The sequence below is a fragment of the Prionailurus bengalensis genome, chromosome A2, assembly GCF_016509475.1.
Source record: "Prionailurus bengalensis isolate Pbe53 chromosome A2, Fcat_Pben_1.1_paternal_pri, whole genome shotgun sequence".
NCBI classification, from domain to species: domain Eukaryota; kingdom Metazoa; phylum Chordata; class Mammalia; order Carnivora; family Felidae; genus Prionailurus; species Prionailurus bengalensis.
This window is the reverse complement of record NC_057348.1, coordinates 119,139,698-119,161,770: the sequence shown is the minus strand read 5'-3', so window position 1 is coordinate 119,161,770 and position 22,073 is coordinate 119,139,698. Positions and strand designations below refer to the sequence as shown.

The 22,073-nt window shown below is 44.3% G+C and overlaps 1 protein-coding gene across 2 annotated transcripts in view; it reads left to right on the top strand.

The window, feature by feature from the left end:
* JAZF1 (JAZF zinc finger 1) overlaps positions 1–22,073 on the top strand; it is a 351,409-nt gene that overhangs the window by 188,102 nt on the left and 141,234 nt on the right. The window contains exons 1-2 of one of the 2 annotated variants that reach the window (XM_043589164.1): positions 408–599; positions 10,944–11,016. In XM_043589164.1, coding sequence (XP_043445099.1) covers positions 527–599; positions 10,944–11,016 — 146 coding nt within the window. In that variant the 5' untranslated portion in view covers positions 408–526. Of the gene's footprint in view, positions 1–407; positions 600–10,943; positions 11,017–22,073 lie in introns of those variants that run through there. The other variant, XM_043589163.1, reaches the window with a different exon arrangement.

Below are 22,073 nucleotides of genomic sequence, written 5' to 3'. Positions count from 1 at the left end.
TAATTGGGACTCACTTCCTTATCAACTTTTTCTCCTGTAGAATCCAAGCTTGTCCTAAATTTATGTTTTGGTCAAGGGAGAGGGAAGGAAATTTCTTCAGGTGCAAACGGGAGAGATGTCCCGGTTGATGTAGGTTTCAGGTGAATGCAATTCATGGTGTGAGAGCTGCCCTTTAAAGAAAAAAAAAATTCGGCAGGTGGGGGTGGGATGGGTTGTGGGGGGGAGGGGCGAAGAGGAACAAATGGGAACAGATCTGCATTAATAAATATTCAGACTGAGTCCCACTCTTGTGTCGGTGTTTGTAGGTGGTGGTATTACATGTGGTATTGGGTGATGGGAGTTGTGCCTACTCTCATTTTTCACTTTAATTGCTTGCCTGAAAAGATCCTGACAGCTTCAAAGGTTACTGCTGGTTGCATTGTTCATAACTCGGAAGTAATACGCATGTGCAATTTGCTTCATTATTGCCCGCTAATAACCAATTCTGGAGAAAGTCCTAAAGCCACCAACGAAACTATAATTTGACATGACGGTTTCCTCCTCCTCGTTCTCCCATTCTTTATCCCAGTTAGAGAGCCACAGATACTGCGTTGATGCAGGTACGATTTTACTCTGATTTTCCTGCCGTGAATTTAGTATGAGAAATTCTTAAAGATTTTTTTTTTAGGGGCGCCTGGGTGGCGCAGTCGGTTAAGCGTCCGACTTCAGCCAGGTCACGATCTCTCGGTCCGTGAGTTCGAGCCCCGCGTCGGGCTCTGGGCTGATGGCTCAGAGCCTGGAGCCTGTTTCCGATTCTGTGTCTCCCTCTCTCTCTGCCCCTCCCCCGTTCATGCTCTGTCTCTCTCTGTCCCCAAAAAAATAAATAAATGTCGAAAAAAAAAATTAAAAAAAAAATAAATAAAAAGATTTTTTTTAATCCAAAAAAAAGGGGGGGGGGGAGGGCAGAACAAAAAATATTTAAAGTTTCAGATTAGAATTTCGGGTCCAATGAAACAAACTAGCATTCCTGTTATTTTGTGCTCTGGTTGATTTGGGTTGGCTGCACATAGCTCACGAAAACGTTCCAACATAAATGGCTTAAGTGGAAGAGTTGACTTCTCTCACTTTCAAGAAATCTGGAGGTGGTCGGTCCCGGAGTGGTATGGGGTTCATGGGATCAGGGCTCCAGACTCCTGCTGTGTTCCTCCGCCAGGCGTGACTTCCATTCCCAGGATTCTCTCGAATCCAAAGTAGGTGCAGCAGGGGCTCCAGTTATTCTTCCCGCCAGCGGGAGGGGGAAATTACCCCCCAAAGAAAGGTGCCTGCTTTTGAGGAGGCTTCCCAGACACCTTACGTCCTATTGGCCAGGACTCCGTCAACATGGCTGCTCCCAGAATGCTGGGAAATGTGGGCCTCCACCAGGCAGCGGTGTTCCTGACCACTGTGGAGGAACCACAGAAAATGACTTGGATGGCAGCCAGCAGTTTCTGCCACAGTGTGTGTAAATGATGAGTTCTTAGGTTTCCGAGGCATCAATCTGCCCCTGACTGTAAAATGGAGTTAATCCACAACCGTGCCGAGTTTAATTGCAAAACACTTCATGGGCTGAAAAATTGAGTAGTCGTTACACCTAACACTGCTTATTTAATTCCCCCATTTGCGCCGTAGGGCAAAAGTACTATCTTGATCAGGCTTTTACAGATGGAAGAATACTAAGAAGTGAAAGAGGTTTATACAGCTCGTATTGAACTGAGGCGGTTTGACTTGGGTGGGCTCGCGTTAGAATCCTGAGCAACACCAAGAAGCGAGAGCAGGGGTGACTACAACGGCGAGCCTTAGAGACTCTGGTACCAGATCATGTAAAATACTGGGACTCTGGGCCCTCTGTGACTCGGCACCCCCAACTCCTGCTGTACTTCCTGTGAAAGGTACCAGTTACTCGGTTTCTGGTGCAGTACAGCCTCTGGCTTTTCTTTAAACTGGAGAGGATTTCTTTATCCCTGGTAGGTCCTCCGTCAAGGCTTACTGATTAGCTGGCTGAGTTCTGTGATAACCAAGTGTTTAGTCAGAGCTGGGTCTTTACTGTGTATCGTGGTTTCGAGGGACCTGCTCTGGTTCAAGTGCCTGCTGGAATGTGTGGCCGTGTGATGGGATCCTTAGCACTCCGTTTCTGTCTGGCCAGGCTTCTTGGTCCTGCAAAATGTCTCCCCACACATCAGAAGCAGACCTCCCTTTTTTTTGTGTCAAACCCTTTTCACTTTCGAATTACTTCCTTGCTTTTGATAATGAGGCGCTCAGATCTATACCGTAAGAAAAATTATGTCTTTCCTTTTCTACTGTCACCAGATCTTATGTTTCTGTATTCTGCTTTCTCCTCCATTCTCCACCCCCTCACCCCCCCACCCCCCACCGTTTATTCTTCTAAAACACAGACCATATCGGTTTACATCTTCAGCTGCTCTCACGTTGTCCACAGAATGAAGGCCGAACCCTCCGAGCATTTCAGACCTTCCAGGATGGGGGCCACATACGAACTGCAAGAGAGTTCCAGCCACACTGGATGTCTGGCCAGGCCCTGCGCGTGTTCATCTGCTCCAACTGTTTTCTATTGACTCACCATTTTTGTGCCTTTGCTGCCTGGAGATTCAGTTCAAAGCTCGTGTAAAATTTTCTTTCAAGAACTTTCTCTGATTCTCAGAGAATCCTGTTTTGTTTCCGCAACAGTTGGTAGGATTCTCTGTACTGGCATACAGCACAGTCTGTCTTGGGTTATTATTAACTGTGAATTATGTCATTTTTCTTGCTCAGTTGTGAATCGACTGACTTAGGATGTCCTTTGAGCAACTAGCATAGGGCAGGAGTTCAGCATGTATTTCTTGAATTCCATTTCTTTGTTTCCATAAAGAGCTCTTCTCCAAGTTCAAATAATCTCTGGTATCCTTCTTTTTTTTTTTTTTAATTTTTTTTTTTTAACGTTTATTTATTTTTGAGACAGAGAGAGACAGAGCATGAACGGGGGAAGGGCGGAGAGAGAGGGACACAGAATTGGAAGCAGGCTCCAGGCTCTGAGCCATCAGCCCAGAGCCTGACGCGGGGCTCGAACTCACGGACCGCGAGATCGTGACCTGAGCTGAAGTGGGACGCTTAACCGATGGAGCCAGCCAGGCGCCCCTTTTGCACCTTCTTAATAGCCTTCTGGCCTCCTGATTCAGACAACAGAAATTATCATCCACAGGGAACAGAGGGGCAACCATTCCATTTCTTATAATATCCGTGTGGTTCTCGGCATTGACACTATTGACATTTTAGGCCAGATAATTCTTCGTTGGGGGGAGGGAGAAAAGGGGGGTGTTGTCCTATGGTGCGCATTGTAGGATGTTTAAGGAGCATCCTTGGCTTCCACCCACTAGATATCAGTAGCGCCCCCCACCCTGACCCCCTTGTCTCCAGGGGAGACATTACCAAACATCCCTGTGGTGGACAGAACCCCTGTTCCAGAATCTCTCTGTAAATGTCCTATAACTAATGAATATGGCTCTTCAGCCCCTCCGCCTTTCCATAGTACCCATAGACTTCTTGCCTGTGCCTTCTGCTTCAAACTCCATGCCAATTTTATAGCTCCCCTAACCTTACCCATGAATGACTCCCTCCCCTCAAAACCCAAGGCCATTCATAAGTGAGCCCTTCCCACATCAGCCCTATCTGCACTGTTCTAACTTTGCATCCCTTTGGAGCCCTCTGAATATTGTAGGTACAGTTTTCACGTTATCTGTATATACTGGCACAGGCATTTATGCGTGGCTCTCTGTTCCTCTCCCGTCTGACTCTACTGGTCGAACTGTCTGAGCTGGGTGCTTCTATTTGTGTCTTTTGTCTTCTGCATGTCCAAGGCATGCGTTTATGTGTTCAACGTACATCATAACGAACAGTGATTATTTACAGAGCAGTGGGCTTAGGATGTGTGGCCTCTAAGGTCCGGTCCGCTAAGGGGAGCGTCCGTTTTGATGGGAAGTTAAGCAGATTTACACATACGTCTAGTGCAACCAATGGTAGAGGTCGTATATAGGCCGACGCCTTGGAGAATGGGTAGGGTCTCCTTTGGCAAATAATTTTAAACAAAGGGAATGGAGGGGTCTTTCCATAAACAGAGAGTTCCCTCCCAGCCCCGAAGCCAGGACTTCAGAGCCTCATTCTCCCTGCTTTTTCTTGTGTCACCTAGCCTTACCCATCAGCAGCTGTCTTCTCTTGGAGATACCTGCTTATATAAAGGCTCTTCCATTGTCCAGGAGTGACATAGATGCTCCTTGATGGTCTTTTGTGTAGCATACTACTTGGATCCAACATCAGGCTCATTTCTGGGGAAAGTAGGCCTGTATCTTTATGTGTGCATGCACACATGCACGGTGCTCAGTTTTGGCCTTACTCCCGCTTGAAAGAATTTCATTGTGTAATCCCAGCACCTTAGTCTCCGGGGCTGCTGGGTACAGAAGTATAGGTTGTGTACTTCACAGGCATACGCGACAGCCGTGATGGTCTCCGGCAGGCCCTCTTGTCACAGGTAACAAGGTGAAAGCTTGGGTAGATAGATAACCCTCTGTCGCCGTCAAAGAGTACGGAATGATAGTGTCGTAGATACAAGGCCTGCATGTCTCATACTTAGGGAGAAATAGCTCTGACTCTCAAGCAGTCTTCAGTGACATCAGGAGTTTGTTGGGTTGATAAAGAGTTAGAAAGCATCCCAGTCAGGACTATTTCTAATAACCTGAACCCTCTGGCCATGCCAGGAGCTGCAACACGCCACGTTTGTTTATGAATCAGCCTTCTAGAGCATTGTCTCAGTGGTTCTTGGATGAATAACGTTTACCCACTCACTTGGAGAGGAAAACTCCAGCCACAAACGTGTACATGAATGCTTTTTTTAATAGGTGGTATTACTGTGCTGCACGGCGGCCCTGACTTTCAGATATCTCACTCATAAAGTTTACAGCAACACTTAACTGCGTCTGGATTTCACATTGAATTTAGGAAGGCAAGAATCTCACTGTAATTTCCACTGACTGCCCTGTAATGGAAACTATGGCTTAGGAAAAGTTTCAAATGACGTGTCTACAAACTGAGGAAAAGTTGATCCATTCAAAGGCTGGTTACGTGCATTGTAGGGTTGTGTGTGTGTGTGTGTGTGTGTGTGTGTGTGTGTGTGTGTGTGTGTTTGAAAGGACCATTTCCAACAAGAAAGCAATATTTATTTCAGCAGCTGAAGTAAACGAGCCGTGAATTAAAAGTTGGTCTCTGTAAATTGTTGGTTCATCAGAATCGGTGCGGAAAGTGGTGTGAACGTTAAAATAGAACTGTGCTGGGCTTTTGAGAAAGCTAGAAGGATGGCCTGCCTGGAGTCCAGTGTTACAACTGGGCAGTAGCAATGCGTTGACTTCTGAGGAGGAGTGGCATTTTTGATGGTCAGAATACCCGCCTAATGGGACTCAGCGTGTAGGTCTTCTGGTCCTTGCCCTGCCATTAACTGGGTCTGTGCGAGTAGGTATGTCACATGACCTCCCAAGTCTTGCCCTTGCTCCTGTCTCCATATCTCCCCACCCCCGCTACTGTTTGGTTTGGTATCTCCCATTCATCTTCGTGACTTTCACCCAAATGTCCAATGGCCATTCCTTGACTATTCTTGGCTCATATCTAAGACCGAGGCAATAAAAAGCTGATAAGAGGCTCTGGAGGGAGACATGGATGAGGCTCACTGACCGTGGGCTTAACTGCAGGGGGGATCATTTAATCAGGGAATTGCAGCCCGGGGTGTGGGGGAAGGCCACACTGAATAAACTAACACTCCGTGGTCTTTTAGGAGTTCAGCTGTTAGGGGAAGAGGGAGCACAGGCTACGCCCATTAATTATGACTGAGGGAGCCCAAAGAAAAGTGGTGGACCCAGCCCGGATCTTCTGAATCCTGCGTCTGACTGCGTGGGCCTATGCGTCTCCAGGGTCTTAAGCGCTGCTAGTCCCTCACTGCTTCCACACCCACGTCCTCTCAGCCTCCCATTCTTACTATAGACTCTTGGACAAGATCCTGGTTTGGGGAGGAGGCCAAATGTGAAGGGGGCCCTCTCAGGGGGGGCATGATACTGCCTCTTCGGCTCACTGGTGCCCCTCTCAGCCTGGAAACAGCTCATTGCTGATCGAGGCCTCGTCAGTCTTGGGGAGAGGTAGGACCGCTGGTTCCTCACTTTCTCGAATTTGTAAGTAATTCAGGCCTATAAAAATCCTAACAGTATGCTAGCTAAGGCATAGCCAAGGCCCGTGAGCTTATTAATTAAGCCTCCGTTAACCCAACAAACGACCTCGATGGCTTTATTTTGGCTTGAAGATAGTGCTATAAAAGTCCCCACATAGGCCACAAATCCACTCGGTTGCCACTGGTCCCCCACTCCAGAGACAGCAGGGCCGATGAGCATGAGTCATACTGATTGACCACCACGGCCTTTCCTTCATCGTGTTTTTTTTTTTAATTTTTTTTTTTTAATGTTTTATTTATTTTTGAGACAGGGAGAGACAGAGCATGAACAGGGGAGGGTCAGAGAGAGGGAGACACAGAATCTGAAACAGGCTCCAGGCTCCGAGCTGTCAGCACAGAGCCCGACGCGGGGCTCGAACTCACGGACCCGCGAGATCACGACCTGAGGCAAAGTCGGCCGCTTAACCGACTGAGCCCCCCAGGCGCCCCTCCTTCGTCGTGTTCTAATTCCGCTTTCTATTGAGAAGGGTCTGAATGCTGTCCTTTTCCTTATTTCTGCCATCTGCCTCGCCATTTTCCTCGCCACTTGAGACGTAGTGGGAGCTAGTGCCGTGACCTTGAGCCCTTCGGCCATTGAATTGAATCTATAAAGCCAGGAGTCACTATGACCCTAACGAGCTACAGAAATCTTCCACTTTGTGCGTAGTCCTTCCCGTACCCCTGAGCGTTCAAACTACTAGCCCGAGGTAGGAACCCTGGAAGAGGCACATTGCCGTCTATTTTAGAAGATGCCACGTTCCACGAAGCTGAAGGAGGCGGATAGGTTTTTATCACTTGGGTATTTATAAACCTGTACGTTCGATTTCTCTTAGCCATCAGTCAGCGGGCATCAGGGGGTGGTATGAGGCAGAAAAGCAGAATCCCTCCGTGCTTTTTCTTGGCTCCCCTGCTGCCCTGCTGAAAACATTTGGGTTTCTCTTCTTGTCACTGCTTAGCGCCAGAAAAGTGGTAGAGTGTTGTCGTCTGTGGCCGTAGACAGCCACATTATAGAAAAACGCTTGCCTTCCTGCCAGTTGCTGGCTTGTGGACCATCCTGCGGCTGTGGGGGGGGGGGGGGGGGCGCGGCGGCGGCAGGGGGAGGAAAAGAAAAAAATCAAGTGCCTCGATCCCACAGCCCGTTTACCGAGGTGGATTATATCTCTGGGCCGTGGTAGCCGATGTTCCAGTTTCAGGTTTTTATTGGCGCCATAAACAAACAAGCCAGCGAACTATCTGGGCGACTGTGGGCTACAGCCATTGCCATTCATATCCCATTTCTTCCTGCAGCAGCTTATGTGCAAAAAAGTTCTCAGTGGCGTGGCACACGGAATAGGGAAGTTCTTTTTATTGCCTTCAGTTCTATCCAGTGGATAGCATTGCTCTCTCCAGCCCCTTCTGACAATGGACGGTCCGTGTCCCCGAGGAGCACGTCGTCATCCCGTGTGACAATCCTCGTCTCTTTTTGCTCTAATCCTTTCCTGTAGAGAGTTTCCAGCAGCAGGCGGTTACGTTTCTGCCAGGGAGAGAGAAATAATAAAGGCAACTATTCTACTTTTACTGAATGTGAAGGGCTCAACGGCGTAATTAAATCCATAAAACGGTGAGTCACGATCACGACGCACCAGCCAGCCAGGAAGCGAGGGATGGAGCTGAGGTTGATTTGCGACCAGCAGCTGATCCTGTTCCTCCAGTAGCACTCTTGTAGGCCTCTTCCTGATTTCTGGGCACCAAGCGCTTCATTTCATTTTTAAGAACTCGAAGCTTTAATGAATGTTCCAAAGCTTGCCCAAGGAAACATCTAATCTGAAAAAGATGTGGTTAAGCCTGGTAGATGTCTGTCTGGAAGGTCTGCTTTCTTGTCAATTAACCAGAGTCTGCCTCCTAGAAAAAGGGAATCCTGCCTGAGGTGCTTCCAGATGGTCTTTTTGTCATGGAAGACGGTGGCGTTCGGAAGCTTCTGGAAGTCCATTGCGCCACTAGGTAATTTGAGGGTATGTGAGCATTAAGCCTAGCAGAGGTTATGGAAGGTAGTGAAACACCGTTAAGAAAACGGTATTTCAAAACCTTGCTTTGCAACTGGCATGCAAACATTCTTGATTCTCTGTGAAAGATTATAAGGTGAAATTCGTGTTGTCAGTGGCCAACACCATTCATTTCAGCATCAGGGAACGGAAGGATTTTATATAAGGTGTTTCTTCGCCTTCTCCAAAGAGGCATCAGCACGTGACAAGGAAAAGAAGGCTATAACTGTATGTTTGTGTGTATACTTGCTCACACGCTAGGAGAAGAAAAGCGAAAGCCAAGGTGGCTTAGAGAGGAGCCATGTTTAAAACAGTTTAGAACTTTTATAACTTGGAAACAAAGGAACGCTCCGGAGGATGGTTTGGGAGAAAACAGACCAAATGTCCGTTAACAAGAATGAAGGCAACAGTGGAAGATACAAAAAGGTTCATTGGCCTCCTAACTCTTTTCCCCTTTCAACACACATTTTAGGGCGCCTGGGTGCCTCAGTCGGTGAGCGTCTGACTTCAGCTCAGGTCATGATCTCATGGTTTCTGGGTTCGAGCCCCGCGTCGGGCTCTGTGCTGACAGCTTGGAGCCTGCTTCGGATTCTGTGTCTCCCTCTCTCTCTGCCCCTCCCCTGCTTGTGTGTGTGTGCGCGCTCTCTCTCTCTCTCAAAAATAAACATTAATTAAAAAAACACACACACATTTTAGAATGGCACTCTTCTCTTTCAAAACGATACACCTTATGAAATCCGGCACCAGATGACTCTGAAGGAATGGGTTTTAGTGAATCAAGTTCTGGCCCGCGTCTCAAAATCTCAACACCTCTGTCATCAGGCGCTCCAAGTGAGGTCAAACCGTTTTGCGAGCGTTTGGGAGATTTTCCACCCAGACATTTGCAATCATTGCCTTGTTCTTTCTTATCTTCCTCTTGATTTTCGTGGTTTTTGTTTCCAATCTCTTGCTTCTTAACCTCGTTAAGCACCTGCAGAGACCTTGCAGGATTGGTCTGTCACTCACCATTTGCACACATAGCCTGCCCAGCATTCCAATGGACTGTTCCGGGGGATAAAACACCCTGGTGAGCATTGTTCTACTGACTCCTCTCTAGTGAACACAGGTGAGGTGCCCAGAGCATTTCTCAGAAACACAGCTATGCTTTGGGGGTCACAGCCAACTTGGATGAGTGTGAGGAGAGGTTGTATTTGAACACTGAGCTTCCCTTGAAGAGTGGTTGCCGGTATGTAGAGATCCGTGGGTCGTATCGGCGGGCGCAGGGATCTGCAACCAGCCTCAGTTGCATATGTAACCATTGTGGCAGGGAGAGGAAATGCCGAGTTATTGATCTGTTCTCACTCGTGCTGCCAAAACCCGGAGACCCGACTTGATGGAGCCATTCAGAGAAGCTTTGTCTCCTGTTTCAGAATTGGGCTTCGAGGACCTGCAGTGGCAAAGACCCAGGAAGCGGGAGTTCAGAGTAGTATGTGTCTGAAATTCTTGGCATAGGAAAAACAATGAAGTGAACATGCGGTTCTTCACTTTGGCACCAAGAATAAAATTGCCACCACTTCCCAGTGCGAGCCTGGGAGTCAAAAAGCGTTGGAAGTGGATTGTTATGCTATCATTTTTGCCACCCGTGCTCTATGCCACCACGTCTGCACCCCCACCCCCGTCACCTGTTAATGTGCTTTGGGGTTAGTGCGTGTATCTTACATCTACCACGTGCAATAAACACTTCCTGTACAAAGGTGCTTGAAACAACATCTGTCATTACATCAAAGAAGGTGTTATTGCCCAAGTGCAGCTGGAAGAGTTCTAATAACGAGATGGCTTTAAATGAGGTTATAATGAAAAAGAAATCTGTGTGAAATGCCTGGACCTTTTTTTCGTGGAAAATAAGCCGTGTTCAGTTTTCCCCCTTTTATAGTCTCCCCATACAAACGTCGCCTTTGCCTGCGTTGAGCGCAGTCTTTGTTCGACGTGAGAACCTGGAGAATACGCTTCTGGTTGTGAAAAGTGCGCTTTTTGTGCGTGCCATGTTGGAGAAGCACCATTAAAGAAGGTTGCTATGGTGTTGAATTCTCTCTTCGGGGGGGAAAAGCCCCTCTGATGAATGTGGGATTTGTGGATTCTGAGCCAGCATGAGCATTCCTGATTGAGAGTCTAGAAAAGGTTATAATAAACTCATTATATAATTAAAAAGGACAAGAGCTACCCTCTAGAATGTGAATCCAAACCCAGAAAAGTGTTCAGTGAACAAGAACAATACTCAGTCGATTTTCAAATTGATGGAGCTTTCCAATGGCAACTAATTTGTTCCAGCATTCAAGTGAGCATAATTAACAGAGACTTTCTTTCTTAGGCTGATTACCCTCCCCAAACCATGCCAACATTGTAACTGTAAGCAGTGAAAACCAATATTTATGAGGGGGATTGTGCAAGAGTTTGTGTGACAGATGGACATTTTATCACTGTTGATGTTTGGAATTCCCTTGAAAAGTAATGTAATATCTTGTTATTTATGAATGAAAGGACAAATGATTGTGCTTTGCTGTCTGGGTTTTCTTTAAAACAAGGTATGTTAAATCTTTCTCTCTGTTTAACCTCGATTACTTTGCGTTAGGTACCCTCGTATATTCTAATGCAAAAGCTGAAAAATCGTAAATGTGTTTTTGTTACAGATACAGATCCACGTGTTTTAGAAAAACAAGAATTACAGCAGCCAACCTATGTTGCCCTCAGTTACATTAATAGGTAAGCCGTTTTCAGAATTTATAGTAACCTCGTATCTACCACATGTTTATTTTTTAAATGCATCTTTTTAGCGGTAGAAAAAATTGCTTTCTCCCAGTCTTCACATATTTACTGGAGATTATTTCACATCAACCTCTATGCAGCGTTTTCTTGTTTCTCTGTTGCAAAGATGTAGGATTGTAGTTCTCTGTGCATATGGCTAAAAACATGACTGATTTATAAGCTCATTCTGGAAGTATTTTGTATGCAGACTTAGACTATGCTCTTTTGACTTCATAGGGCAGTTTGGGAGATTAATGGATTTATGTTTGAGTGAACCTTTTAAACCCTCAGGTGAAGGGGTACTTTATGAATTCAGAACATTGTTGGAATATCAGAATATATCTGCATATAACAAACTGAAATAATTTAATATCCGAAAGTTATTTAGTAGCAGCTCCTTTGTAGTAAAAACATTCTCAACAAGCGACCCCCCTCTGTGTGGAGTAACAGGAGTTTTTCCTGAAACTGACCGTGTGAGCATGACTTTAGAGAACACTTAGAAGTTGATACGAGTCTGACTGGCGGAGGACCTGGTGTTTTCAGCCAACGTAAGTGATTAAGGAGACCGTGATTTCTGGAGACAACCTAAAATCAACTCGTGTTAAGAAAACACACATCCCCAAAGAGAAAAAGGCAACATAAAAGCAAAACTGGTTTTTAATGAGAATGAGATACTCTGCTCGTAATTCAGTGCATGCATTTCTGTCAACTGCCCCCCCCCCCGCTTTTTTTTTTTTTTAATATGAGGCGAAGAGTGGTTTCAGTCTCTAGGTTCCAGAGCTGAGGTTCAGGGTCTGGAGTAGAAAATGGGGAATGAATGATCGGTGTTGTTTCACTTCGACGCATTTTGGGGGGGAAAACTTACTTACATCTTCAGAGAGCTTTCTTTGAGTTAGAGTTGCGTGTACTCAGTTCCACTTTCTTTTACAAAGCAGGTGTTTAAAAGGATTCATTAACATAAACATCTATTTGCATATTGCCTTTGGATTTCTTGCTTATCAGCCTTGCCTGGAAGTGAGATAAAGTATCTACAGTTTCTTAGTGCCCATAATTTTTGAAATGTTTTAAGTAGAATACCTTCAGAATCACACCAGATACAAATACAGGTGTATATGCTTGTCTGAATTTCTCAGAAAACTGGTTTCCCAGGATTAACATGGGTCTTAAAGGCTTTAATTGTACTTTAGAATTATGTGTACGTAACATAGGTTAAGTAGCCTACATAGGTTAAGTATTGGGCAGTAGGATCTATAGGCTTATGGACTGTGACATCGAATAGGATTAGTGGGGCTACTGTTGTAGGTAAAATAAGTTACCTACATTTATACAGGTATAAATACCAAACTTTAATCCAATAAGAATGTGTGAGATTTAAAAAAAGGTTTTTTTTAAATGTTTATTAATTTTTGAGAGCGAGAGAGCATGGGTGGGGAAGGAGCAGAGGGCGGGGGGGGGGGGGGGGGGCGGGGAGAGATACAGAATCTGAAGCATTGCGCTCCAGGCTCCAAGCTGCAGGACAGAGCCCGACGTGGGGCTCGAACTCACGAACCATGAGATCATGACCTGAGCCAAAGTCAGACCCTTAACAAACTGAGCCACCCAGGCGCCCCTGGAATGTATGAATTTTTTGTATTCAGTCATTCATCATGTTGTCAGACATGTAGGCTGTAGCGATTTACTCATTACGGAGGCATCATACTCACCAAAGAAATACTCTGCCAGGTGTGACCTAGGACTACAAAAAAAGACAATAGGGACAAGGGCCACACCCAAAAACCACCAGAGAATTTGAGTCAAGTATGATAGTTTAGCATAAACTGGACAGTAGGAGAAGCCTGAATCCCAAAGTCTTGGCATAGGAAAAACAGTGATGTGAACGTGAGATTCTTAACTCCGAATTCACCATATCCTGCCCTAGAGGACACAGAGTAGACGTACAAGGGGCTTGATAGGTTTGCTGGTGATCTCTAGGTTAAGAGAAGGACTGTGCATGGACGGTTGCCCAGGTTACTAACCACCTTTCTCCCTCGAGATCCCTTTGTGCACAGTGCCACATTTGTAACATGGTACTTAACACCTGATAGACACTCTGGGTATTTGTAGGTGATAGATAAACACCTAGTAAATGAGAGGGCTGAGCAATGAATGAATAGCTGCAAGGCGGAAGCCAAGTCTGGCCCCAGGGAAAGATATGCTAAAAGGCGCCTTAGGGCCCTTAGACATAGAAGGGAAACCTTGAAATTCACATGAAGCCAGTACAAGAGTCAAGAAGAGAGCCACAAGGGTTAGGTAATTGGAAAGAAAGCTTGACGGCAATATCCTGAAAACTGCAGAAAAGAGCACTATTGAAAAAAAACAAAAAGTTGAACAAATGAAGATTTTTTTTTCCCTCAAACCTCAGGGGAAAATAAAGTCTAATTTTGCTGAGCAGCGAAGACAAAAAAAAATCTCTGCTCATATACCTGTTTATACAACTCTAATGTACGTTTGAACATCTCAAAATTGAGATGAAACTTTCTTTGGCAAGAACATTGCTAAAGACTGAAATCTACAGAGTTTGGGGTCCTTAAAAATGGAGCTAGCTTTTTGGATTATAAAAAGAAAAGAGCCGAGTGGAAACTGGAGCCTTTATTTATACTTATTTTATTAAAAAAAAAATTTTTTTTAGGGGCGCCTGGGTGGCTCAGTCAGTTAGGCGTCCGACTTCAGCTCAGGTCATGATCTCACGGTTCGCGGGTTCGAGCCCAGCGTCATGCTCTGTGCTGACAGCTCAGAGCCTGGAGCCTGCTTCGGATTCTTTGTCTCCCCCTCTCTCTCTGCTCCTCCCCCACCCATGCTCTGTCTCTGTCTCAAAAATAAATAAACATTAAAAGAGAATTTAAGGGGCGCCTGGGTGGCGCAGTCGGTTAAGCGTCCGACTTCAGCCAGGTCACGATCTCGCGGTCCGTGAGTTCGAGCCCCGCGTCGGGCTCTGGGCTGATGGCTCGGAGCCTGGAGCCTGTTTCCGATTCTGTGTCTCCCTCTCTCTCTGCCCCTCCCCCGCTCATGCTCTGTCTCTCTCTGTCCCAAAAATAAATAAACGTTGGAAGAAAAAAATTTTTAAAGAGAATTTAAGATTTTTTAAATTGTAGGTAACTACACCTATTTCAAATATCTTTACTCTTGAACATAACGTGTCGAACCAATCTTGAATTCCTTGAAAAGCGGGTCTGTTATAACACCTGAGCAAACTGTAAAATGTAAATGGTTTAATAAGAATGAGAGAGACTGAATGAATTAGTAGGGTTATGGGAACAGTTTGGGGGCGGGAGGAGCCGGATATGAGCTTTAAGGACACGAAGCTCCGTCAATTTTGTCGTGTGAGGATCAACGAGGAGTCCATGCATGGGAAATTTACTTAGTCTGTATAACATGCAAATGCCTGGAAAGTATAAAGGGCAAGAAGAAAAGCTACAGATTTTGAATCAGAGAATAATGCAGCTATAGTACTCGAAGGAACGAATGTAACACTTCTTATGCTTGGAACTCGATGCTGAGCGTTTTTTTACATTATTTGAGTCTTCTCAGTAACCACGTGAAGTAGGTACTGTGATGATCTCCACTGTGCAGGTGCAGAAGTGGTGACACAGAAGTTAAGTGGCTTGTCGTAGGTCCCCAGGTGGTATGCAGGGGAGTATTGTGTTCAAACCTACACTGCCAGACTCCAGAATCTGGGTTCCTCATCACTGTACCGGCTGATTTGTTGGAAGAGCAGAGGGAATTTGGAAAGCTAAGGCTGGAAAAATACGGTTGGACAGCCGGGAAGAGGGGACACAGACCTAAGAATCAGAGTAATTGCCATGCTGTAGATAACCGGAGGGTCGCAGCCTAATAAAATCAAACCTTAGGAGACAGCGGGAGCCAAGCCTGCTAGGAGCGAGGTCCACCAGGGAGGCCTAAATGGTACCTCACTACTGGGAAAGTGAGCGAGGGTGCTAGGCACATCCTAGCATAGCAGGCCTCAGCTGTGCAGGGGAGGAACACGTTCCCATCTCCAGAGGAGAGAAAGGGCGGAGCTCGTGACTTTAGGGGAAACCATCTAACACTCAGCATGTCCCCAGTAGGCAAGTGGTGGGTGAACTGCAGGGTGAGTCTCCGCAAAAGGCTGATGAGGAGCACTGGGCTGCCCCTGGGGATTTCCTTCCAGTTCTTGTGATGTAGTTCAGGTAGCCCCTTGAGGTGACAAGATAGCTTATTAGTAACTGGTGACTCCCCCGAATGGGTAACGGAGCTAACTTACAGACGCGGTAACCTACATGGCCGTGGCTGTTAGTTGCGTTATCTTTTCTACAAAACGTTCTTCTGAAGATGAAGTTTCCAAAGTTTAAAAATACGTGTATCACTTTGGCGAATGCTGTAAAGGGATATCCTGCCTAGGCGCAAATTGGTACCTTCTTGCAGTCAATCCTTGTCATTTACTACCTAATAAAAGTTTGATATTTTCTTGCACCTAAACTACAGCTCTACTGAAATTCTCTTTGTAAGGCTCCCTGCGTGGCTGGGCACAGCAATCGTTAGGTTTGACCTCCTCTGAAAGTGGAATTTTATTTAGCTTAGTGTTTGCTATTAAATAGCAAATTCTAAAATGGGTTTCATAGAACAGCAGTTCTGAGGTGCCGTTTCGTCTGTCTGTCTGCCTCTCTCTCTCATGTGCGCGCGCGCACACACACACACACACACACACACCTCATTTACTCATAAAGAATTCTGTGGTCCATTAAGTTTGGTAAATTTTGAGTTAAATCTGCAGCTAAGAAAACCATTGTATTTATCAAATCTTTTCCTTCCTTTGCTGCTATACATTTTAAGTCTCTAAGAGGGATGATCTATTGTTCGTAGGGACCTGATCCCAGAGCACTTTTTCTGGAAGCATCTGATGGGACTAGTTTTGCATATACCAGCAGGAGGTGGCTACAGTTAGATCACTTTCACTTACATCTTCAACTTCCCCAAGGAACCCTGAAGGCTTTTATGCAGGAAAGCTTTCTTTTCGTTCTCTGATTCAAAATACAGAATGCTATTTTCTCTTTCCTCATGGTCCACTGGGACAAAGGAAAATAAAATTGTGCCCTTCTATGGTAACTCAATCAAATTTTTTGTGCCTCTTTTAACAGTGATCCCTTTCCTTCTCCTAGCCTTCCCAAACACCTAGTTGGCTTCTATTAAAATAAAACTTTGGGGTGCATGGGTGGTTCAGTTGGTTAAGCATCCAACTCTTGATTTCAGCTCAGGTCATGATCTCACGGTTCGTGGGTTCAAGCCCCGCATCAGGCTCTGAGCTGACAGTGCAGAGCCTACTTGGGATTCTCTGTCTCCTCTTTCTGCCCCTCCCCCACTTTCTCTCTCTCTCAAAAATAAACATTAAAAAAATAAGATAAAATTTTTATTTTCTTACTTAGAAACCATCACTTTATTTCCCCTGTCTCCAGTATAATTCTCTTCCATCTTTGAAAGAGAGCAATGCAGTGGCTAAAAGTATGGGTAGAGTGGGGCGTCTGGCTGGCTCAGTTGGTAGAGCATATGACTCTTGATCTCCGGGTTTTCAGTTCAAGCCCCATGTTGGATGCAGAGATTACTTAAAAATAAAATTAAAAAAATGGGACAAGTCCGGCTACATAGAGACCTGTCTCTACTATTCATAAGCTTTGTGAGCAGGTTGACAATCTCAGCCTCTGTTTCCTCCTCTCTAATGACACTTCCTTCTTATGAGTATTAATTCGTGCATATGAAGCACATGCATCTCTGCCTGGGATGTAGTGTTACGTAAGTATAGGTTTTTTAATTATTTTTTTTATATTCCCATGCTAAGTCACCCATCAAGTCAGTAATTAGAGGAACAACTGCAGAGGGGAAGCACTGCTTTGGAGTGAGACCAGAACCACTCCCACCAGGAAATAAGCTCCACGAGGGCAGGGACATTTTCTGTCTCCCACAACTGTGTCCCCAATCCACAGAATAGTGTCGGGCATATAATAGATTCCTGATGTTTATGGAATGAGTGAATGAATGCATGTGAATATGTGTATAAGTGAAAGAGAGTGAATAAATGTCCAGGAACTTTGGGGACCCTTCTGTAAGAAACCAGGAGCCTCTGCTACCCATGTGCACTGAGAAGGCTACATGATCAGAATGGATGCTGTGCTTTTATTCAGCATTCCTATGGGATGCAGCACGAAAATACACTGGTGGTTATCACTAGTTCTCCTGCCATAAACAACTGGACAAATTTATGAGATCGTGGTTTTTAGGCTCTGGATAATAGGTAGTAAAGACTGATCCCTGAGAGAGAGGAAACATTAGACAAGCTCTCTGGTCGTTTGGCTTATTCTGAGGACAATTTCCTTATGCAGTGGAGTATGCTAGAACATAAACACAGCATAACATTCCCACTGTCCTGAAAAGAGGTCCGTCAGTGTTGGGGGCAACTAAAGCTGCTGAAATCTGTAGCACAGGGGGACTGGAGATGAGAACGAGGCCACAGAAGTCTGTATGAGGGTCTTTCTTGAGTCCATAGCTGAGAGTGGGCTGTACATGCTGTTATTTGGGGTAAGACTGAATCTTAGCAAAGAGCAGCAACTACATGGGTGAGAATGAAACCGTGAGACCAGAGGTGAGATGGTGCCGGTAGGCAGGGCATTCTAGCCCAGTCAGCATGGAAGTGACTGGTTAACATCCTACTCTTTTAACTGAGATATTAGAAATAAGGACTTTGTCCTGGGGTGTGACCTGCTTTAGAGCCACTCTAACAATACCTAAAACCAAGTCTCTCCAAGATCTTGTTTGGAAATGGGTCCTGAGAAGTTAGAAGCTCTTCGGGAAACACTTTGGGCTTTGCACAAATTGGCCCTGAGAAGATATAAATCTAGGCCTATATAAATTCAACATAATCATCCTGAAATTGAACTGCCTGCTAGAGCACAAGTCAGTAGTCTTCATAGGAATGAATCAGCTATCACGATGTCTAATATGCAATAAAAAATTACTAGACATGAAGGACAGAAAAATCTGAGGCACGGAAAAAAAGCAGTCAGTTCAGACCCTCCCTAACATTTGATTTGGCCCACATGTTAGTTTTAGGAAACAAAGACCTGAAAGCAGTCATTATAAATATGTTTAAGAACTCAAAGGAAAAATACACTAAAAGGTTGTTTTGAATAAAAATAAAATCAGTCTGGATACTTCTTTTAAATCCTCCTACCAGAATATAAACTGCTTAATGAAAGCTTTCTCCCTCTTTCCCACTTTTCTTCCCACTCCAAAACCTCACCTAATTCTCCCAAACCATCATTCTGGCTGTTTCGGTTGGACTCATTTTTGCCAGATTATAGTCAGTCATACCCTCATAAAAAATGCTGTAATTAGCCAAGTGTGCACTGGCCTTCTATTTTATACAAACAAGACTGAAGCACTTGATTTTTTTTTTTAATCTAAAGGCAGTAGGGTTTTTGTTCGTTTGTTTGTTTGTTTGTTTTTTTAATGAAACCACCTGTTTGTGGTCTTCTGAGAGCAGTCCGTATTCATTACAATATAAGACCTGCTTTCGTATTTCCCTCCTTGGTCCACCAGATCTGAAGTTCTGGGCGCCCCAGCCCCATACTGAAGTTTGTGGGCTAATGCATGCCATAAACATGTTGCATGCTGTTAGATCTCAAACACCAAACATTGTGCTACCATTTTCTTAACCTGTTTTTTACGAACATCGGTTGAAACAAAGCCGAGATGGCTGCCTGCCAGATTTTCCTTGTAATATCTCTAACCTGATTTGGCTTGCTCATTGTGTTCTGCAAAAAACCATGTACTCTCCAGGGACACTGGGAAGCTGGAAAGAGCCCTTACATGACATTTTGGCTCGCTTCAGCGGAATTAGCTTGTACTGCTGGCATAAAACACATGGTGAGAGAGGTGAGTCTTGGCAGAACTTGGTGATATGATTTGCTTGTTAGGCACTGGGCCTCCTTGCGTAACTAACTTCTTTGTTGTCTGCAGTTTGTTTTTAGGGCAATCAGTGTTTTAAAGCAGGATGCATATACAATTCCACATTAGGCCATGCTTTTAGTCTTTCTTGTGTCCACCCATCAGTATTTATGACTGATCTTTTTTTTTTTATTGTTTCAGTATAGTTAACATACAGTGTTAATATTAGGTTCAGGTGTACAATATCTTGATCCAACAATTCCATGCATTACTCTGTGCTCATGGTGATAAGTGTACTCTTAAGTCCCATAAGCCATTTAATCCATCCCCCCACCTCCTCTCCTTTGGTAAACATCAGAGCTCTGTATTTAAAAGTCTGGCCTCTGATTTGTCTCTTTTTTTTGTTTGTTTCTTAAATTCCATATGTGTTGAAATCATATAGTATTTGTCTTTCTCTGACTTATTTCACCTAGCATTACACCCTCTAGATCAATCCACATTCTTGCAAATAGCAAGATTTCATTCTTTTCATGGCTGAGTAATATTCCTCTGTGTGTGTGTGTGTGTGTGTGTGTGTGTGTGTGTGTGTATCCATTCATCTATTGACGCACACTTCGGCTGTTTCCATCACTTGGCTATTGTAAATGCTGCAATAAACATAGAGATGCATATATCTTTTCAAATTAGTGTTTCATATTTTTTGGTAAATAGCCAGTAGTGGAATTACTGGGTCATATGATAATTCTATTTTAAATTTTTTGAGGAACCTGCATTATGTTTTCCACAGTATGGAAACTGGCGGCACCAGTTTGCATTCCCACCAACAGTGCACAAGTTTTCCTACATCCTCATCAATACTTGCTGTTTTTCGTGTTTTTGATTTTAGCCAGTCTGACAGGTGTGATATCTCATGGTAGTTTTGATTTGCATTTCCCTGATAAGTGATGCTGAATGTCTTATCATGTGTCTGTTGGCCATCTTTGTTGTCTTTGGAGAAATGTCTGTTTGTGTCTTCTTATTTTTATTTTCAACGTTTTTTTTTTTATTTTTTATTTTTATTTTTGGGACAGAGAGAGACAGAGCATGAACGGGGGAGGGGCAGAGAGAGAGGGAGACACAGAATCGGAAACAGGCTCCAGGCTCCGAGGCATCAGCCCAGAGCCTGACGCGGGGCTCGAACTCCCGGACCGCGAGATCGTGACCTGGCTGAAGTCGGATGCTTAACCGACTGCGCCACCCAGGCGCCCCTGTGTCTTCTTATTTTTAATTGGATTATTTGTTTTTGGGGTGTTGAGTTTTATAAGTTCTTTATATATTTTGAATAATAACCCTTTATCGGATATGTCCTCGGCAAATATTTTTTCCCATTCAGTAGGCTGTGTTTTAGTTTTGCTGATGATTTCCTTTGCTGTGCATAAGCTTTTTATTTTGATGTATTCCTAATAGTTTATTTTTGCTTTTGTTTCCTTGCCTCGGGAGACCTATCTAGAAAAATGCTGCTACAGCTGAGATCAGAAATTATTGCCTGTGTTCCCTTCAAGGATTTTTATGATTTCAAATCTGATTCACATTTAGGTCTTCAATCCATTTTGAATGAATTTTTGTGTATGGTGTAAGAATTCTTATGCAGGTAGCTGTCCAGTTTTCCCAACACCATTTGATGAAGAGACTTATCCCCTTGCATTTTTTGTCTTTGTTTTTGTTTTTGTTTTTTGTTTGTTTAATTAAACAAGCTTTATCCCAATGTGGGGCTTGAACTCACTACCCTGAGATCAAGAGTTGCGTGCTCTACCAACTGAGCCAGCCAGGTGCTCCCTACCCCATTGCGTACTTTCTTCCATTGAGATGAATTAACCACATAATCATGGGTTTATTTCTGGACTCTCTATTTTGTTCCATTGATCTATGTGTCTGTTTCTGTGCCAGTACCATACTGTTTTGACTACTACAGCTTTGTAATATAATTTGAAGTCTGGAACTATGATAGGATACCTCCAGTTTTCTGTGAAAAATGCTATTGATATTTTGATAGGTATCGCATCGAATCTGTAGATTGCTTTGGGTAGTATAGACATCTTAACAATATTATGTTCCCATCCACGAGCATAGATTCCTTTGTGTCATCTTTAGTTTCTTTCATCCATGTTTTATTTAGTGTTTTCAGAGTACAGGTATTTTACCTCCGTGGTTTAGTTTATTCCTAGGTATTTTATTATTTTTGGTGCAATTGTAAGTGGGATTGTTTTATTTCTCTTTCTGCTACTTCATTATTAGTATATAGAAATGCAACAGATTTCTTAGAGGCACCTGGGGGACTCGGTTGAGCATCCAACTCTTGATTTTGACTCAGGTCATGATCTGAGGGTTGTGGCACCAAGCTCCACATGGGGCTCCATGCTGAGTGTGGAGCCTGCTTGAGATTCTCTCTTTCTCTCCCCATTCCCCTTTCCTCTGCTTGTGTTTTCTCTCCAAACAAAGAAAAGAAATGCAACAGTTGTATCCTGTGACCTTACTGAACTCATCTGCCCGTTCTAGTCGTTTTGGGATGGCGTCTTTAGGGTCTTCTATATATAGTACTGTTACGACTGATCTTTTTTATGCATCTTTGAGTGCAGTTCAAAGCTGCATTACATTTTTTTCAAAATCTTCAAACTTACTGCAATTAGAGATTCCGTGACTTTGAAACCATCTAGTAATAGCCTTGTATTTTCTCTTCTTCTCCCTTTGTAGAAACCCATTTCCTGAACTTCGTCCTAAGCAAGAGCTGCTATACTTTCAGTATTTCCAACTGTGACATTTCTGTGTCGATCAGAGTGTCCACTGTCGCCTCTTCAGCCTCTCCCTGGAACCACATTCACCTTGAGTCCTGTAGGGTCCGAGACCTTCCTTCCTTGCCTCCCCATTCAGGCTGGTTGCTGGACATTAACTTTGAATTTATCAGTTGAGATTAATTCCCTTGTCTCATTGAGCTTGCTCACTCATCGTCTCCAATCTCTCAGTGTCAGATAAAACCGACAAGTGCCTCTCAGGCTAGCCGCTGGGAGTCACTATCGAAAAACACC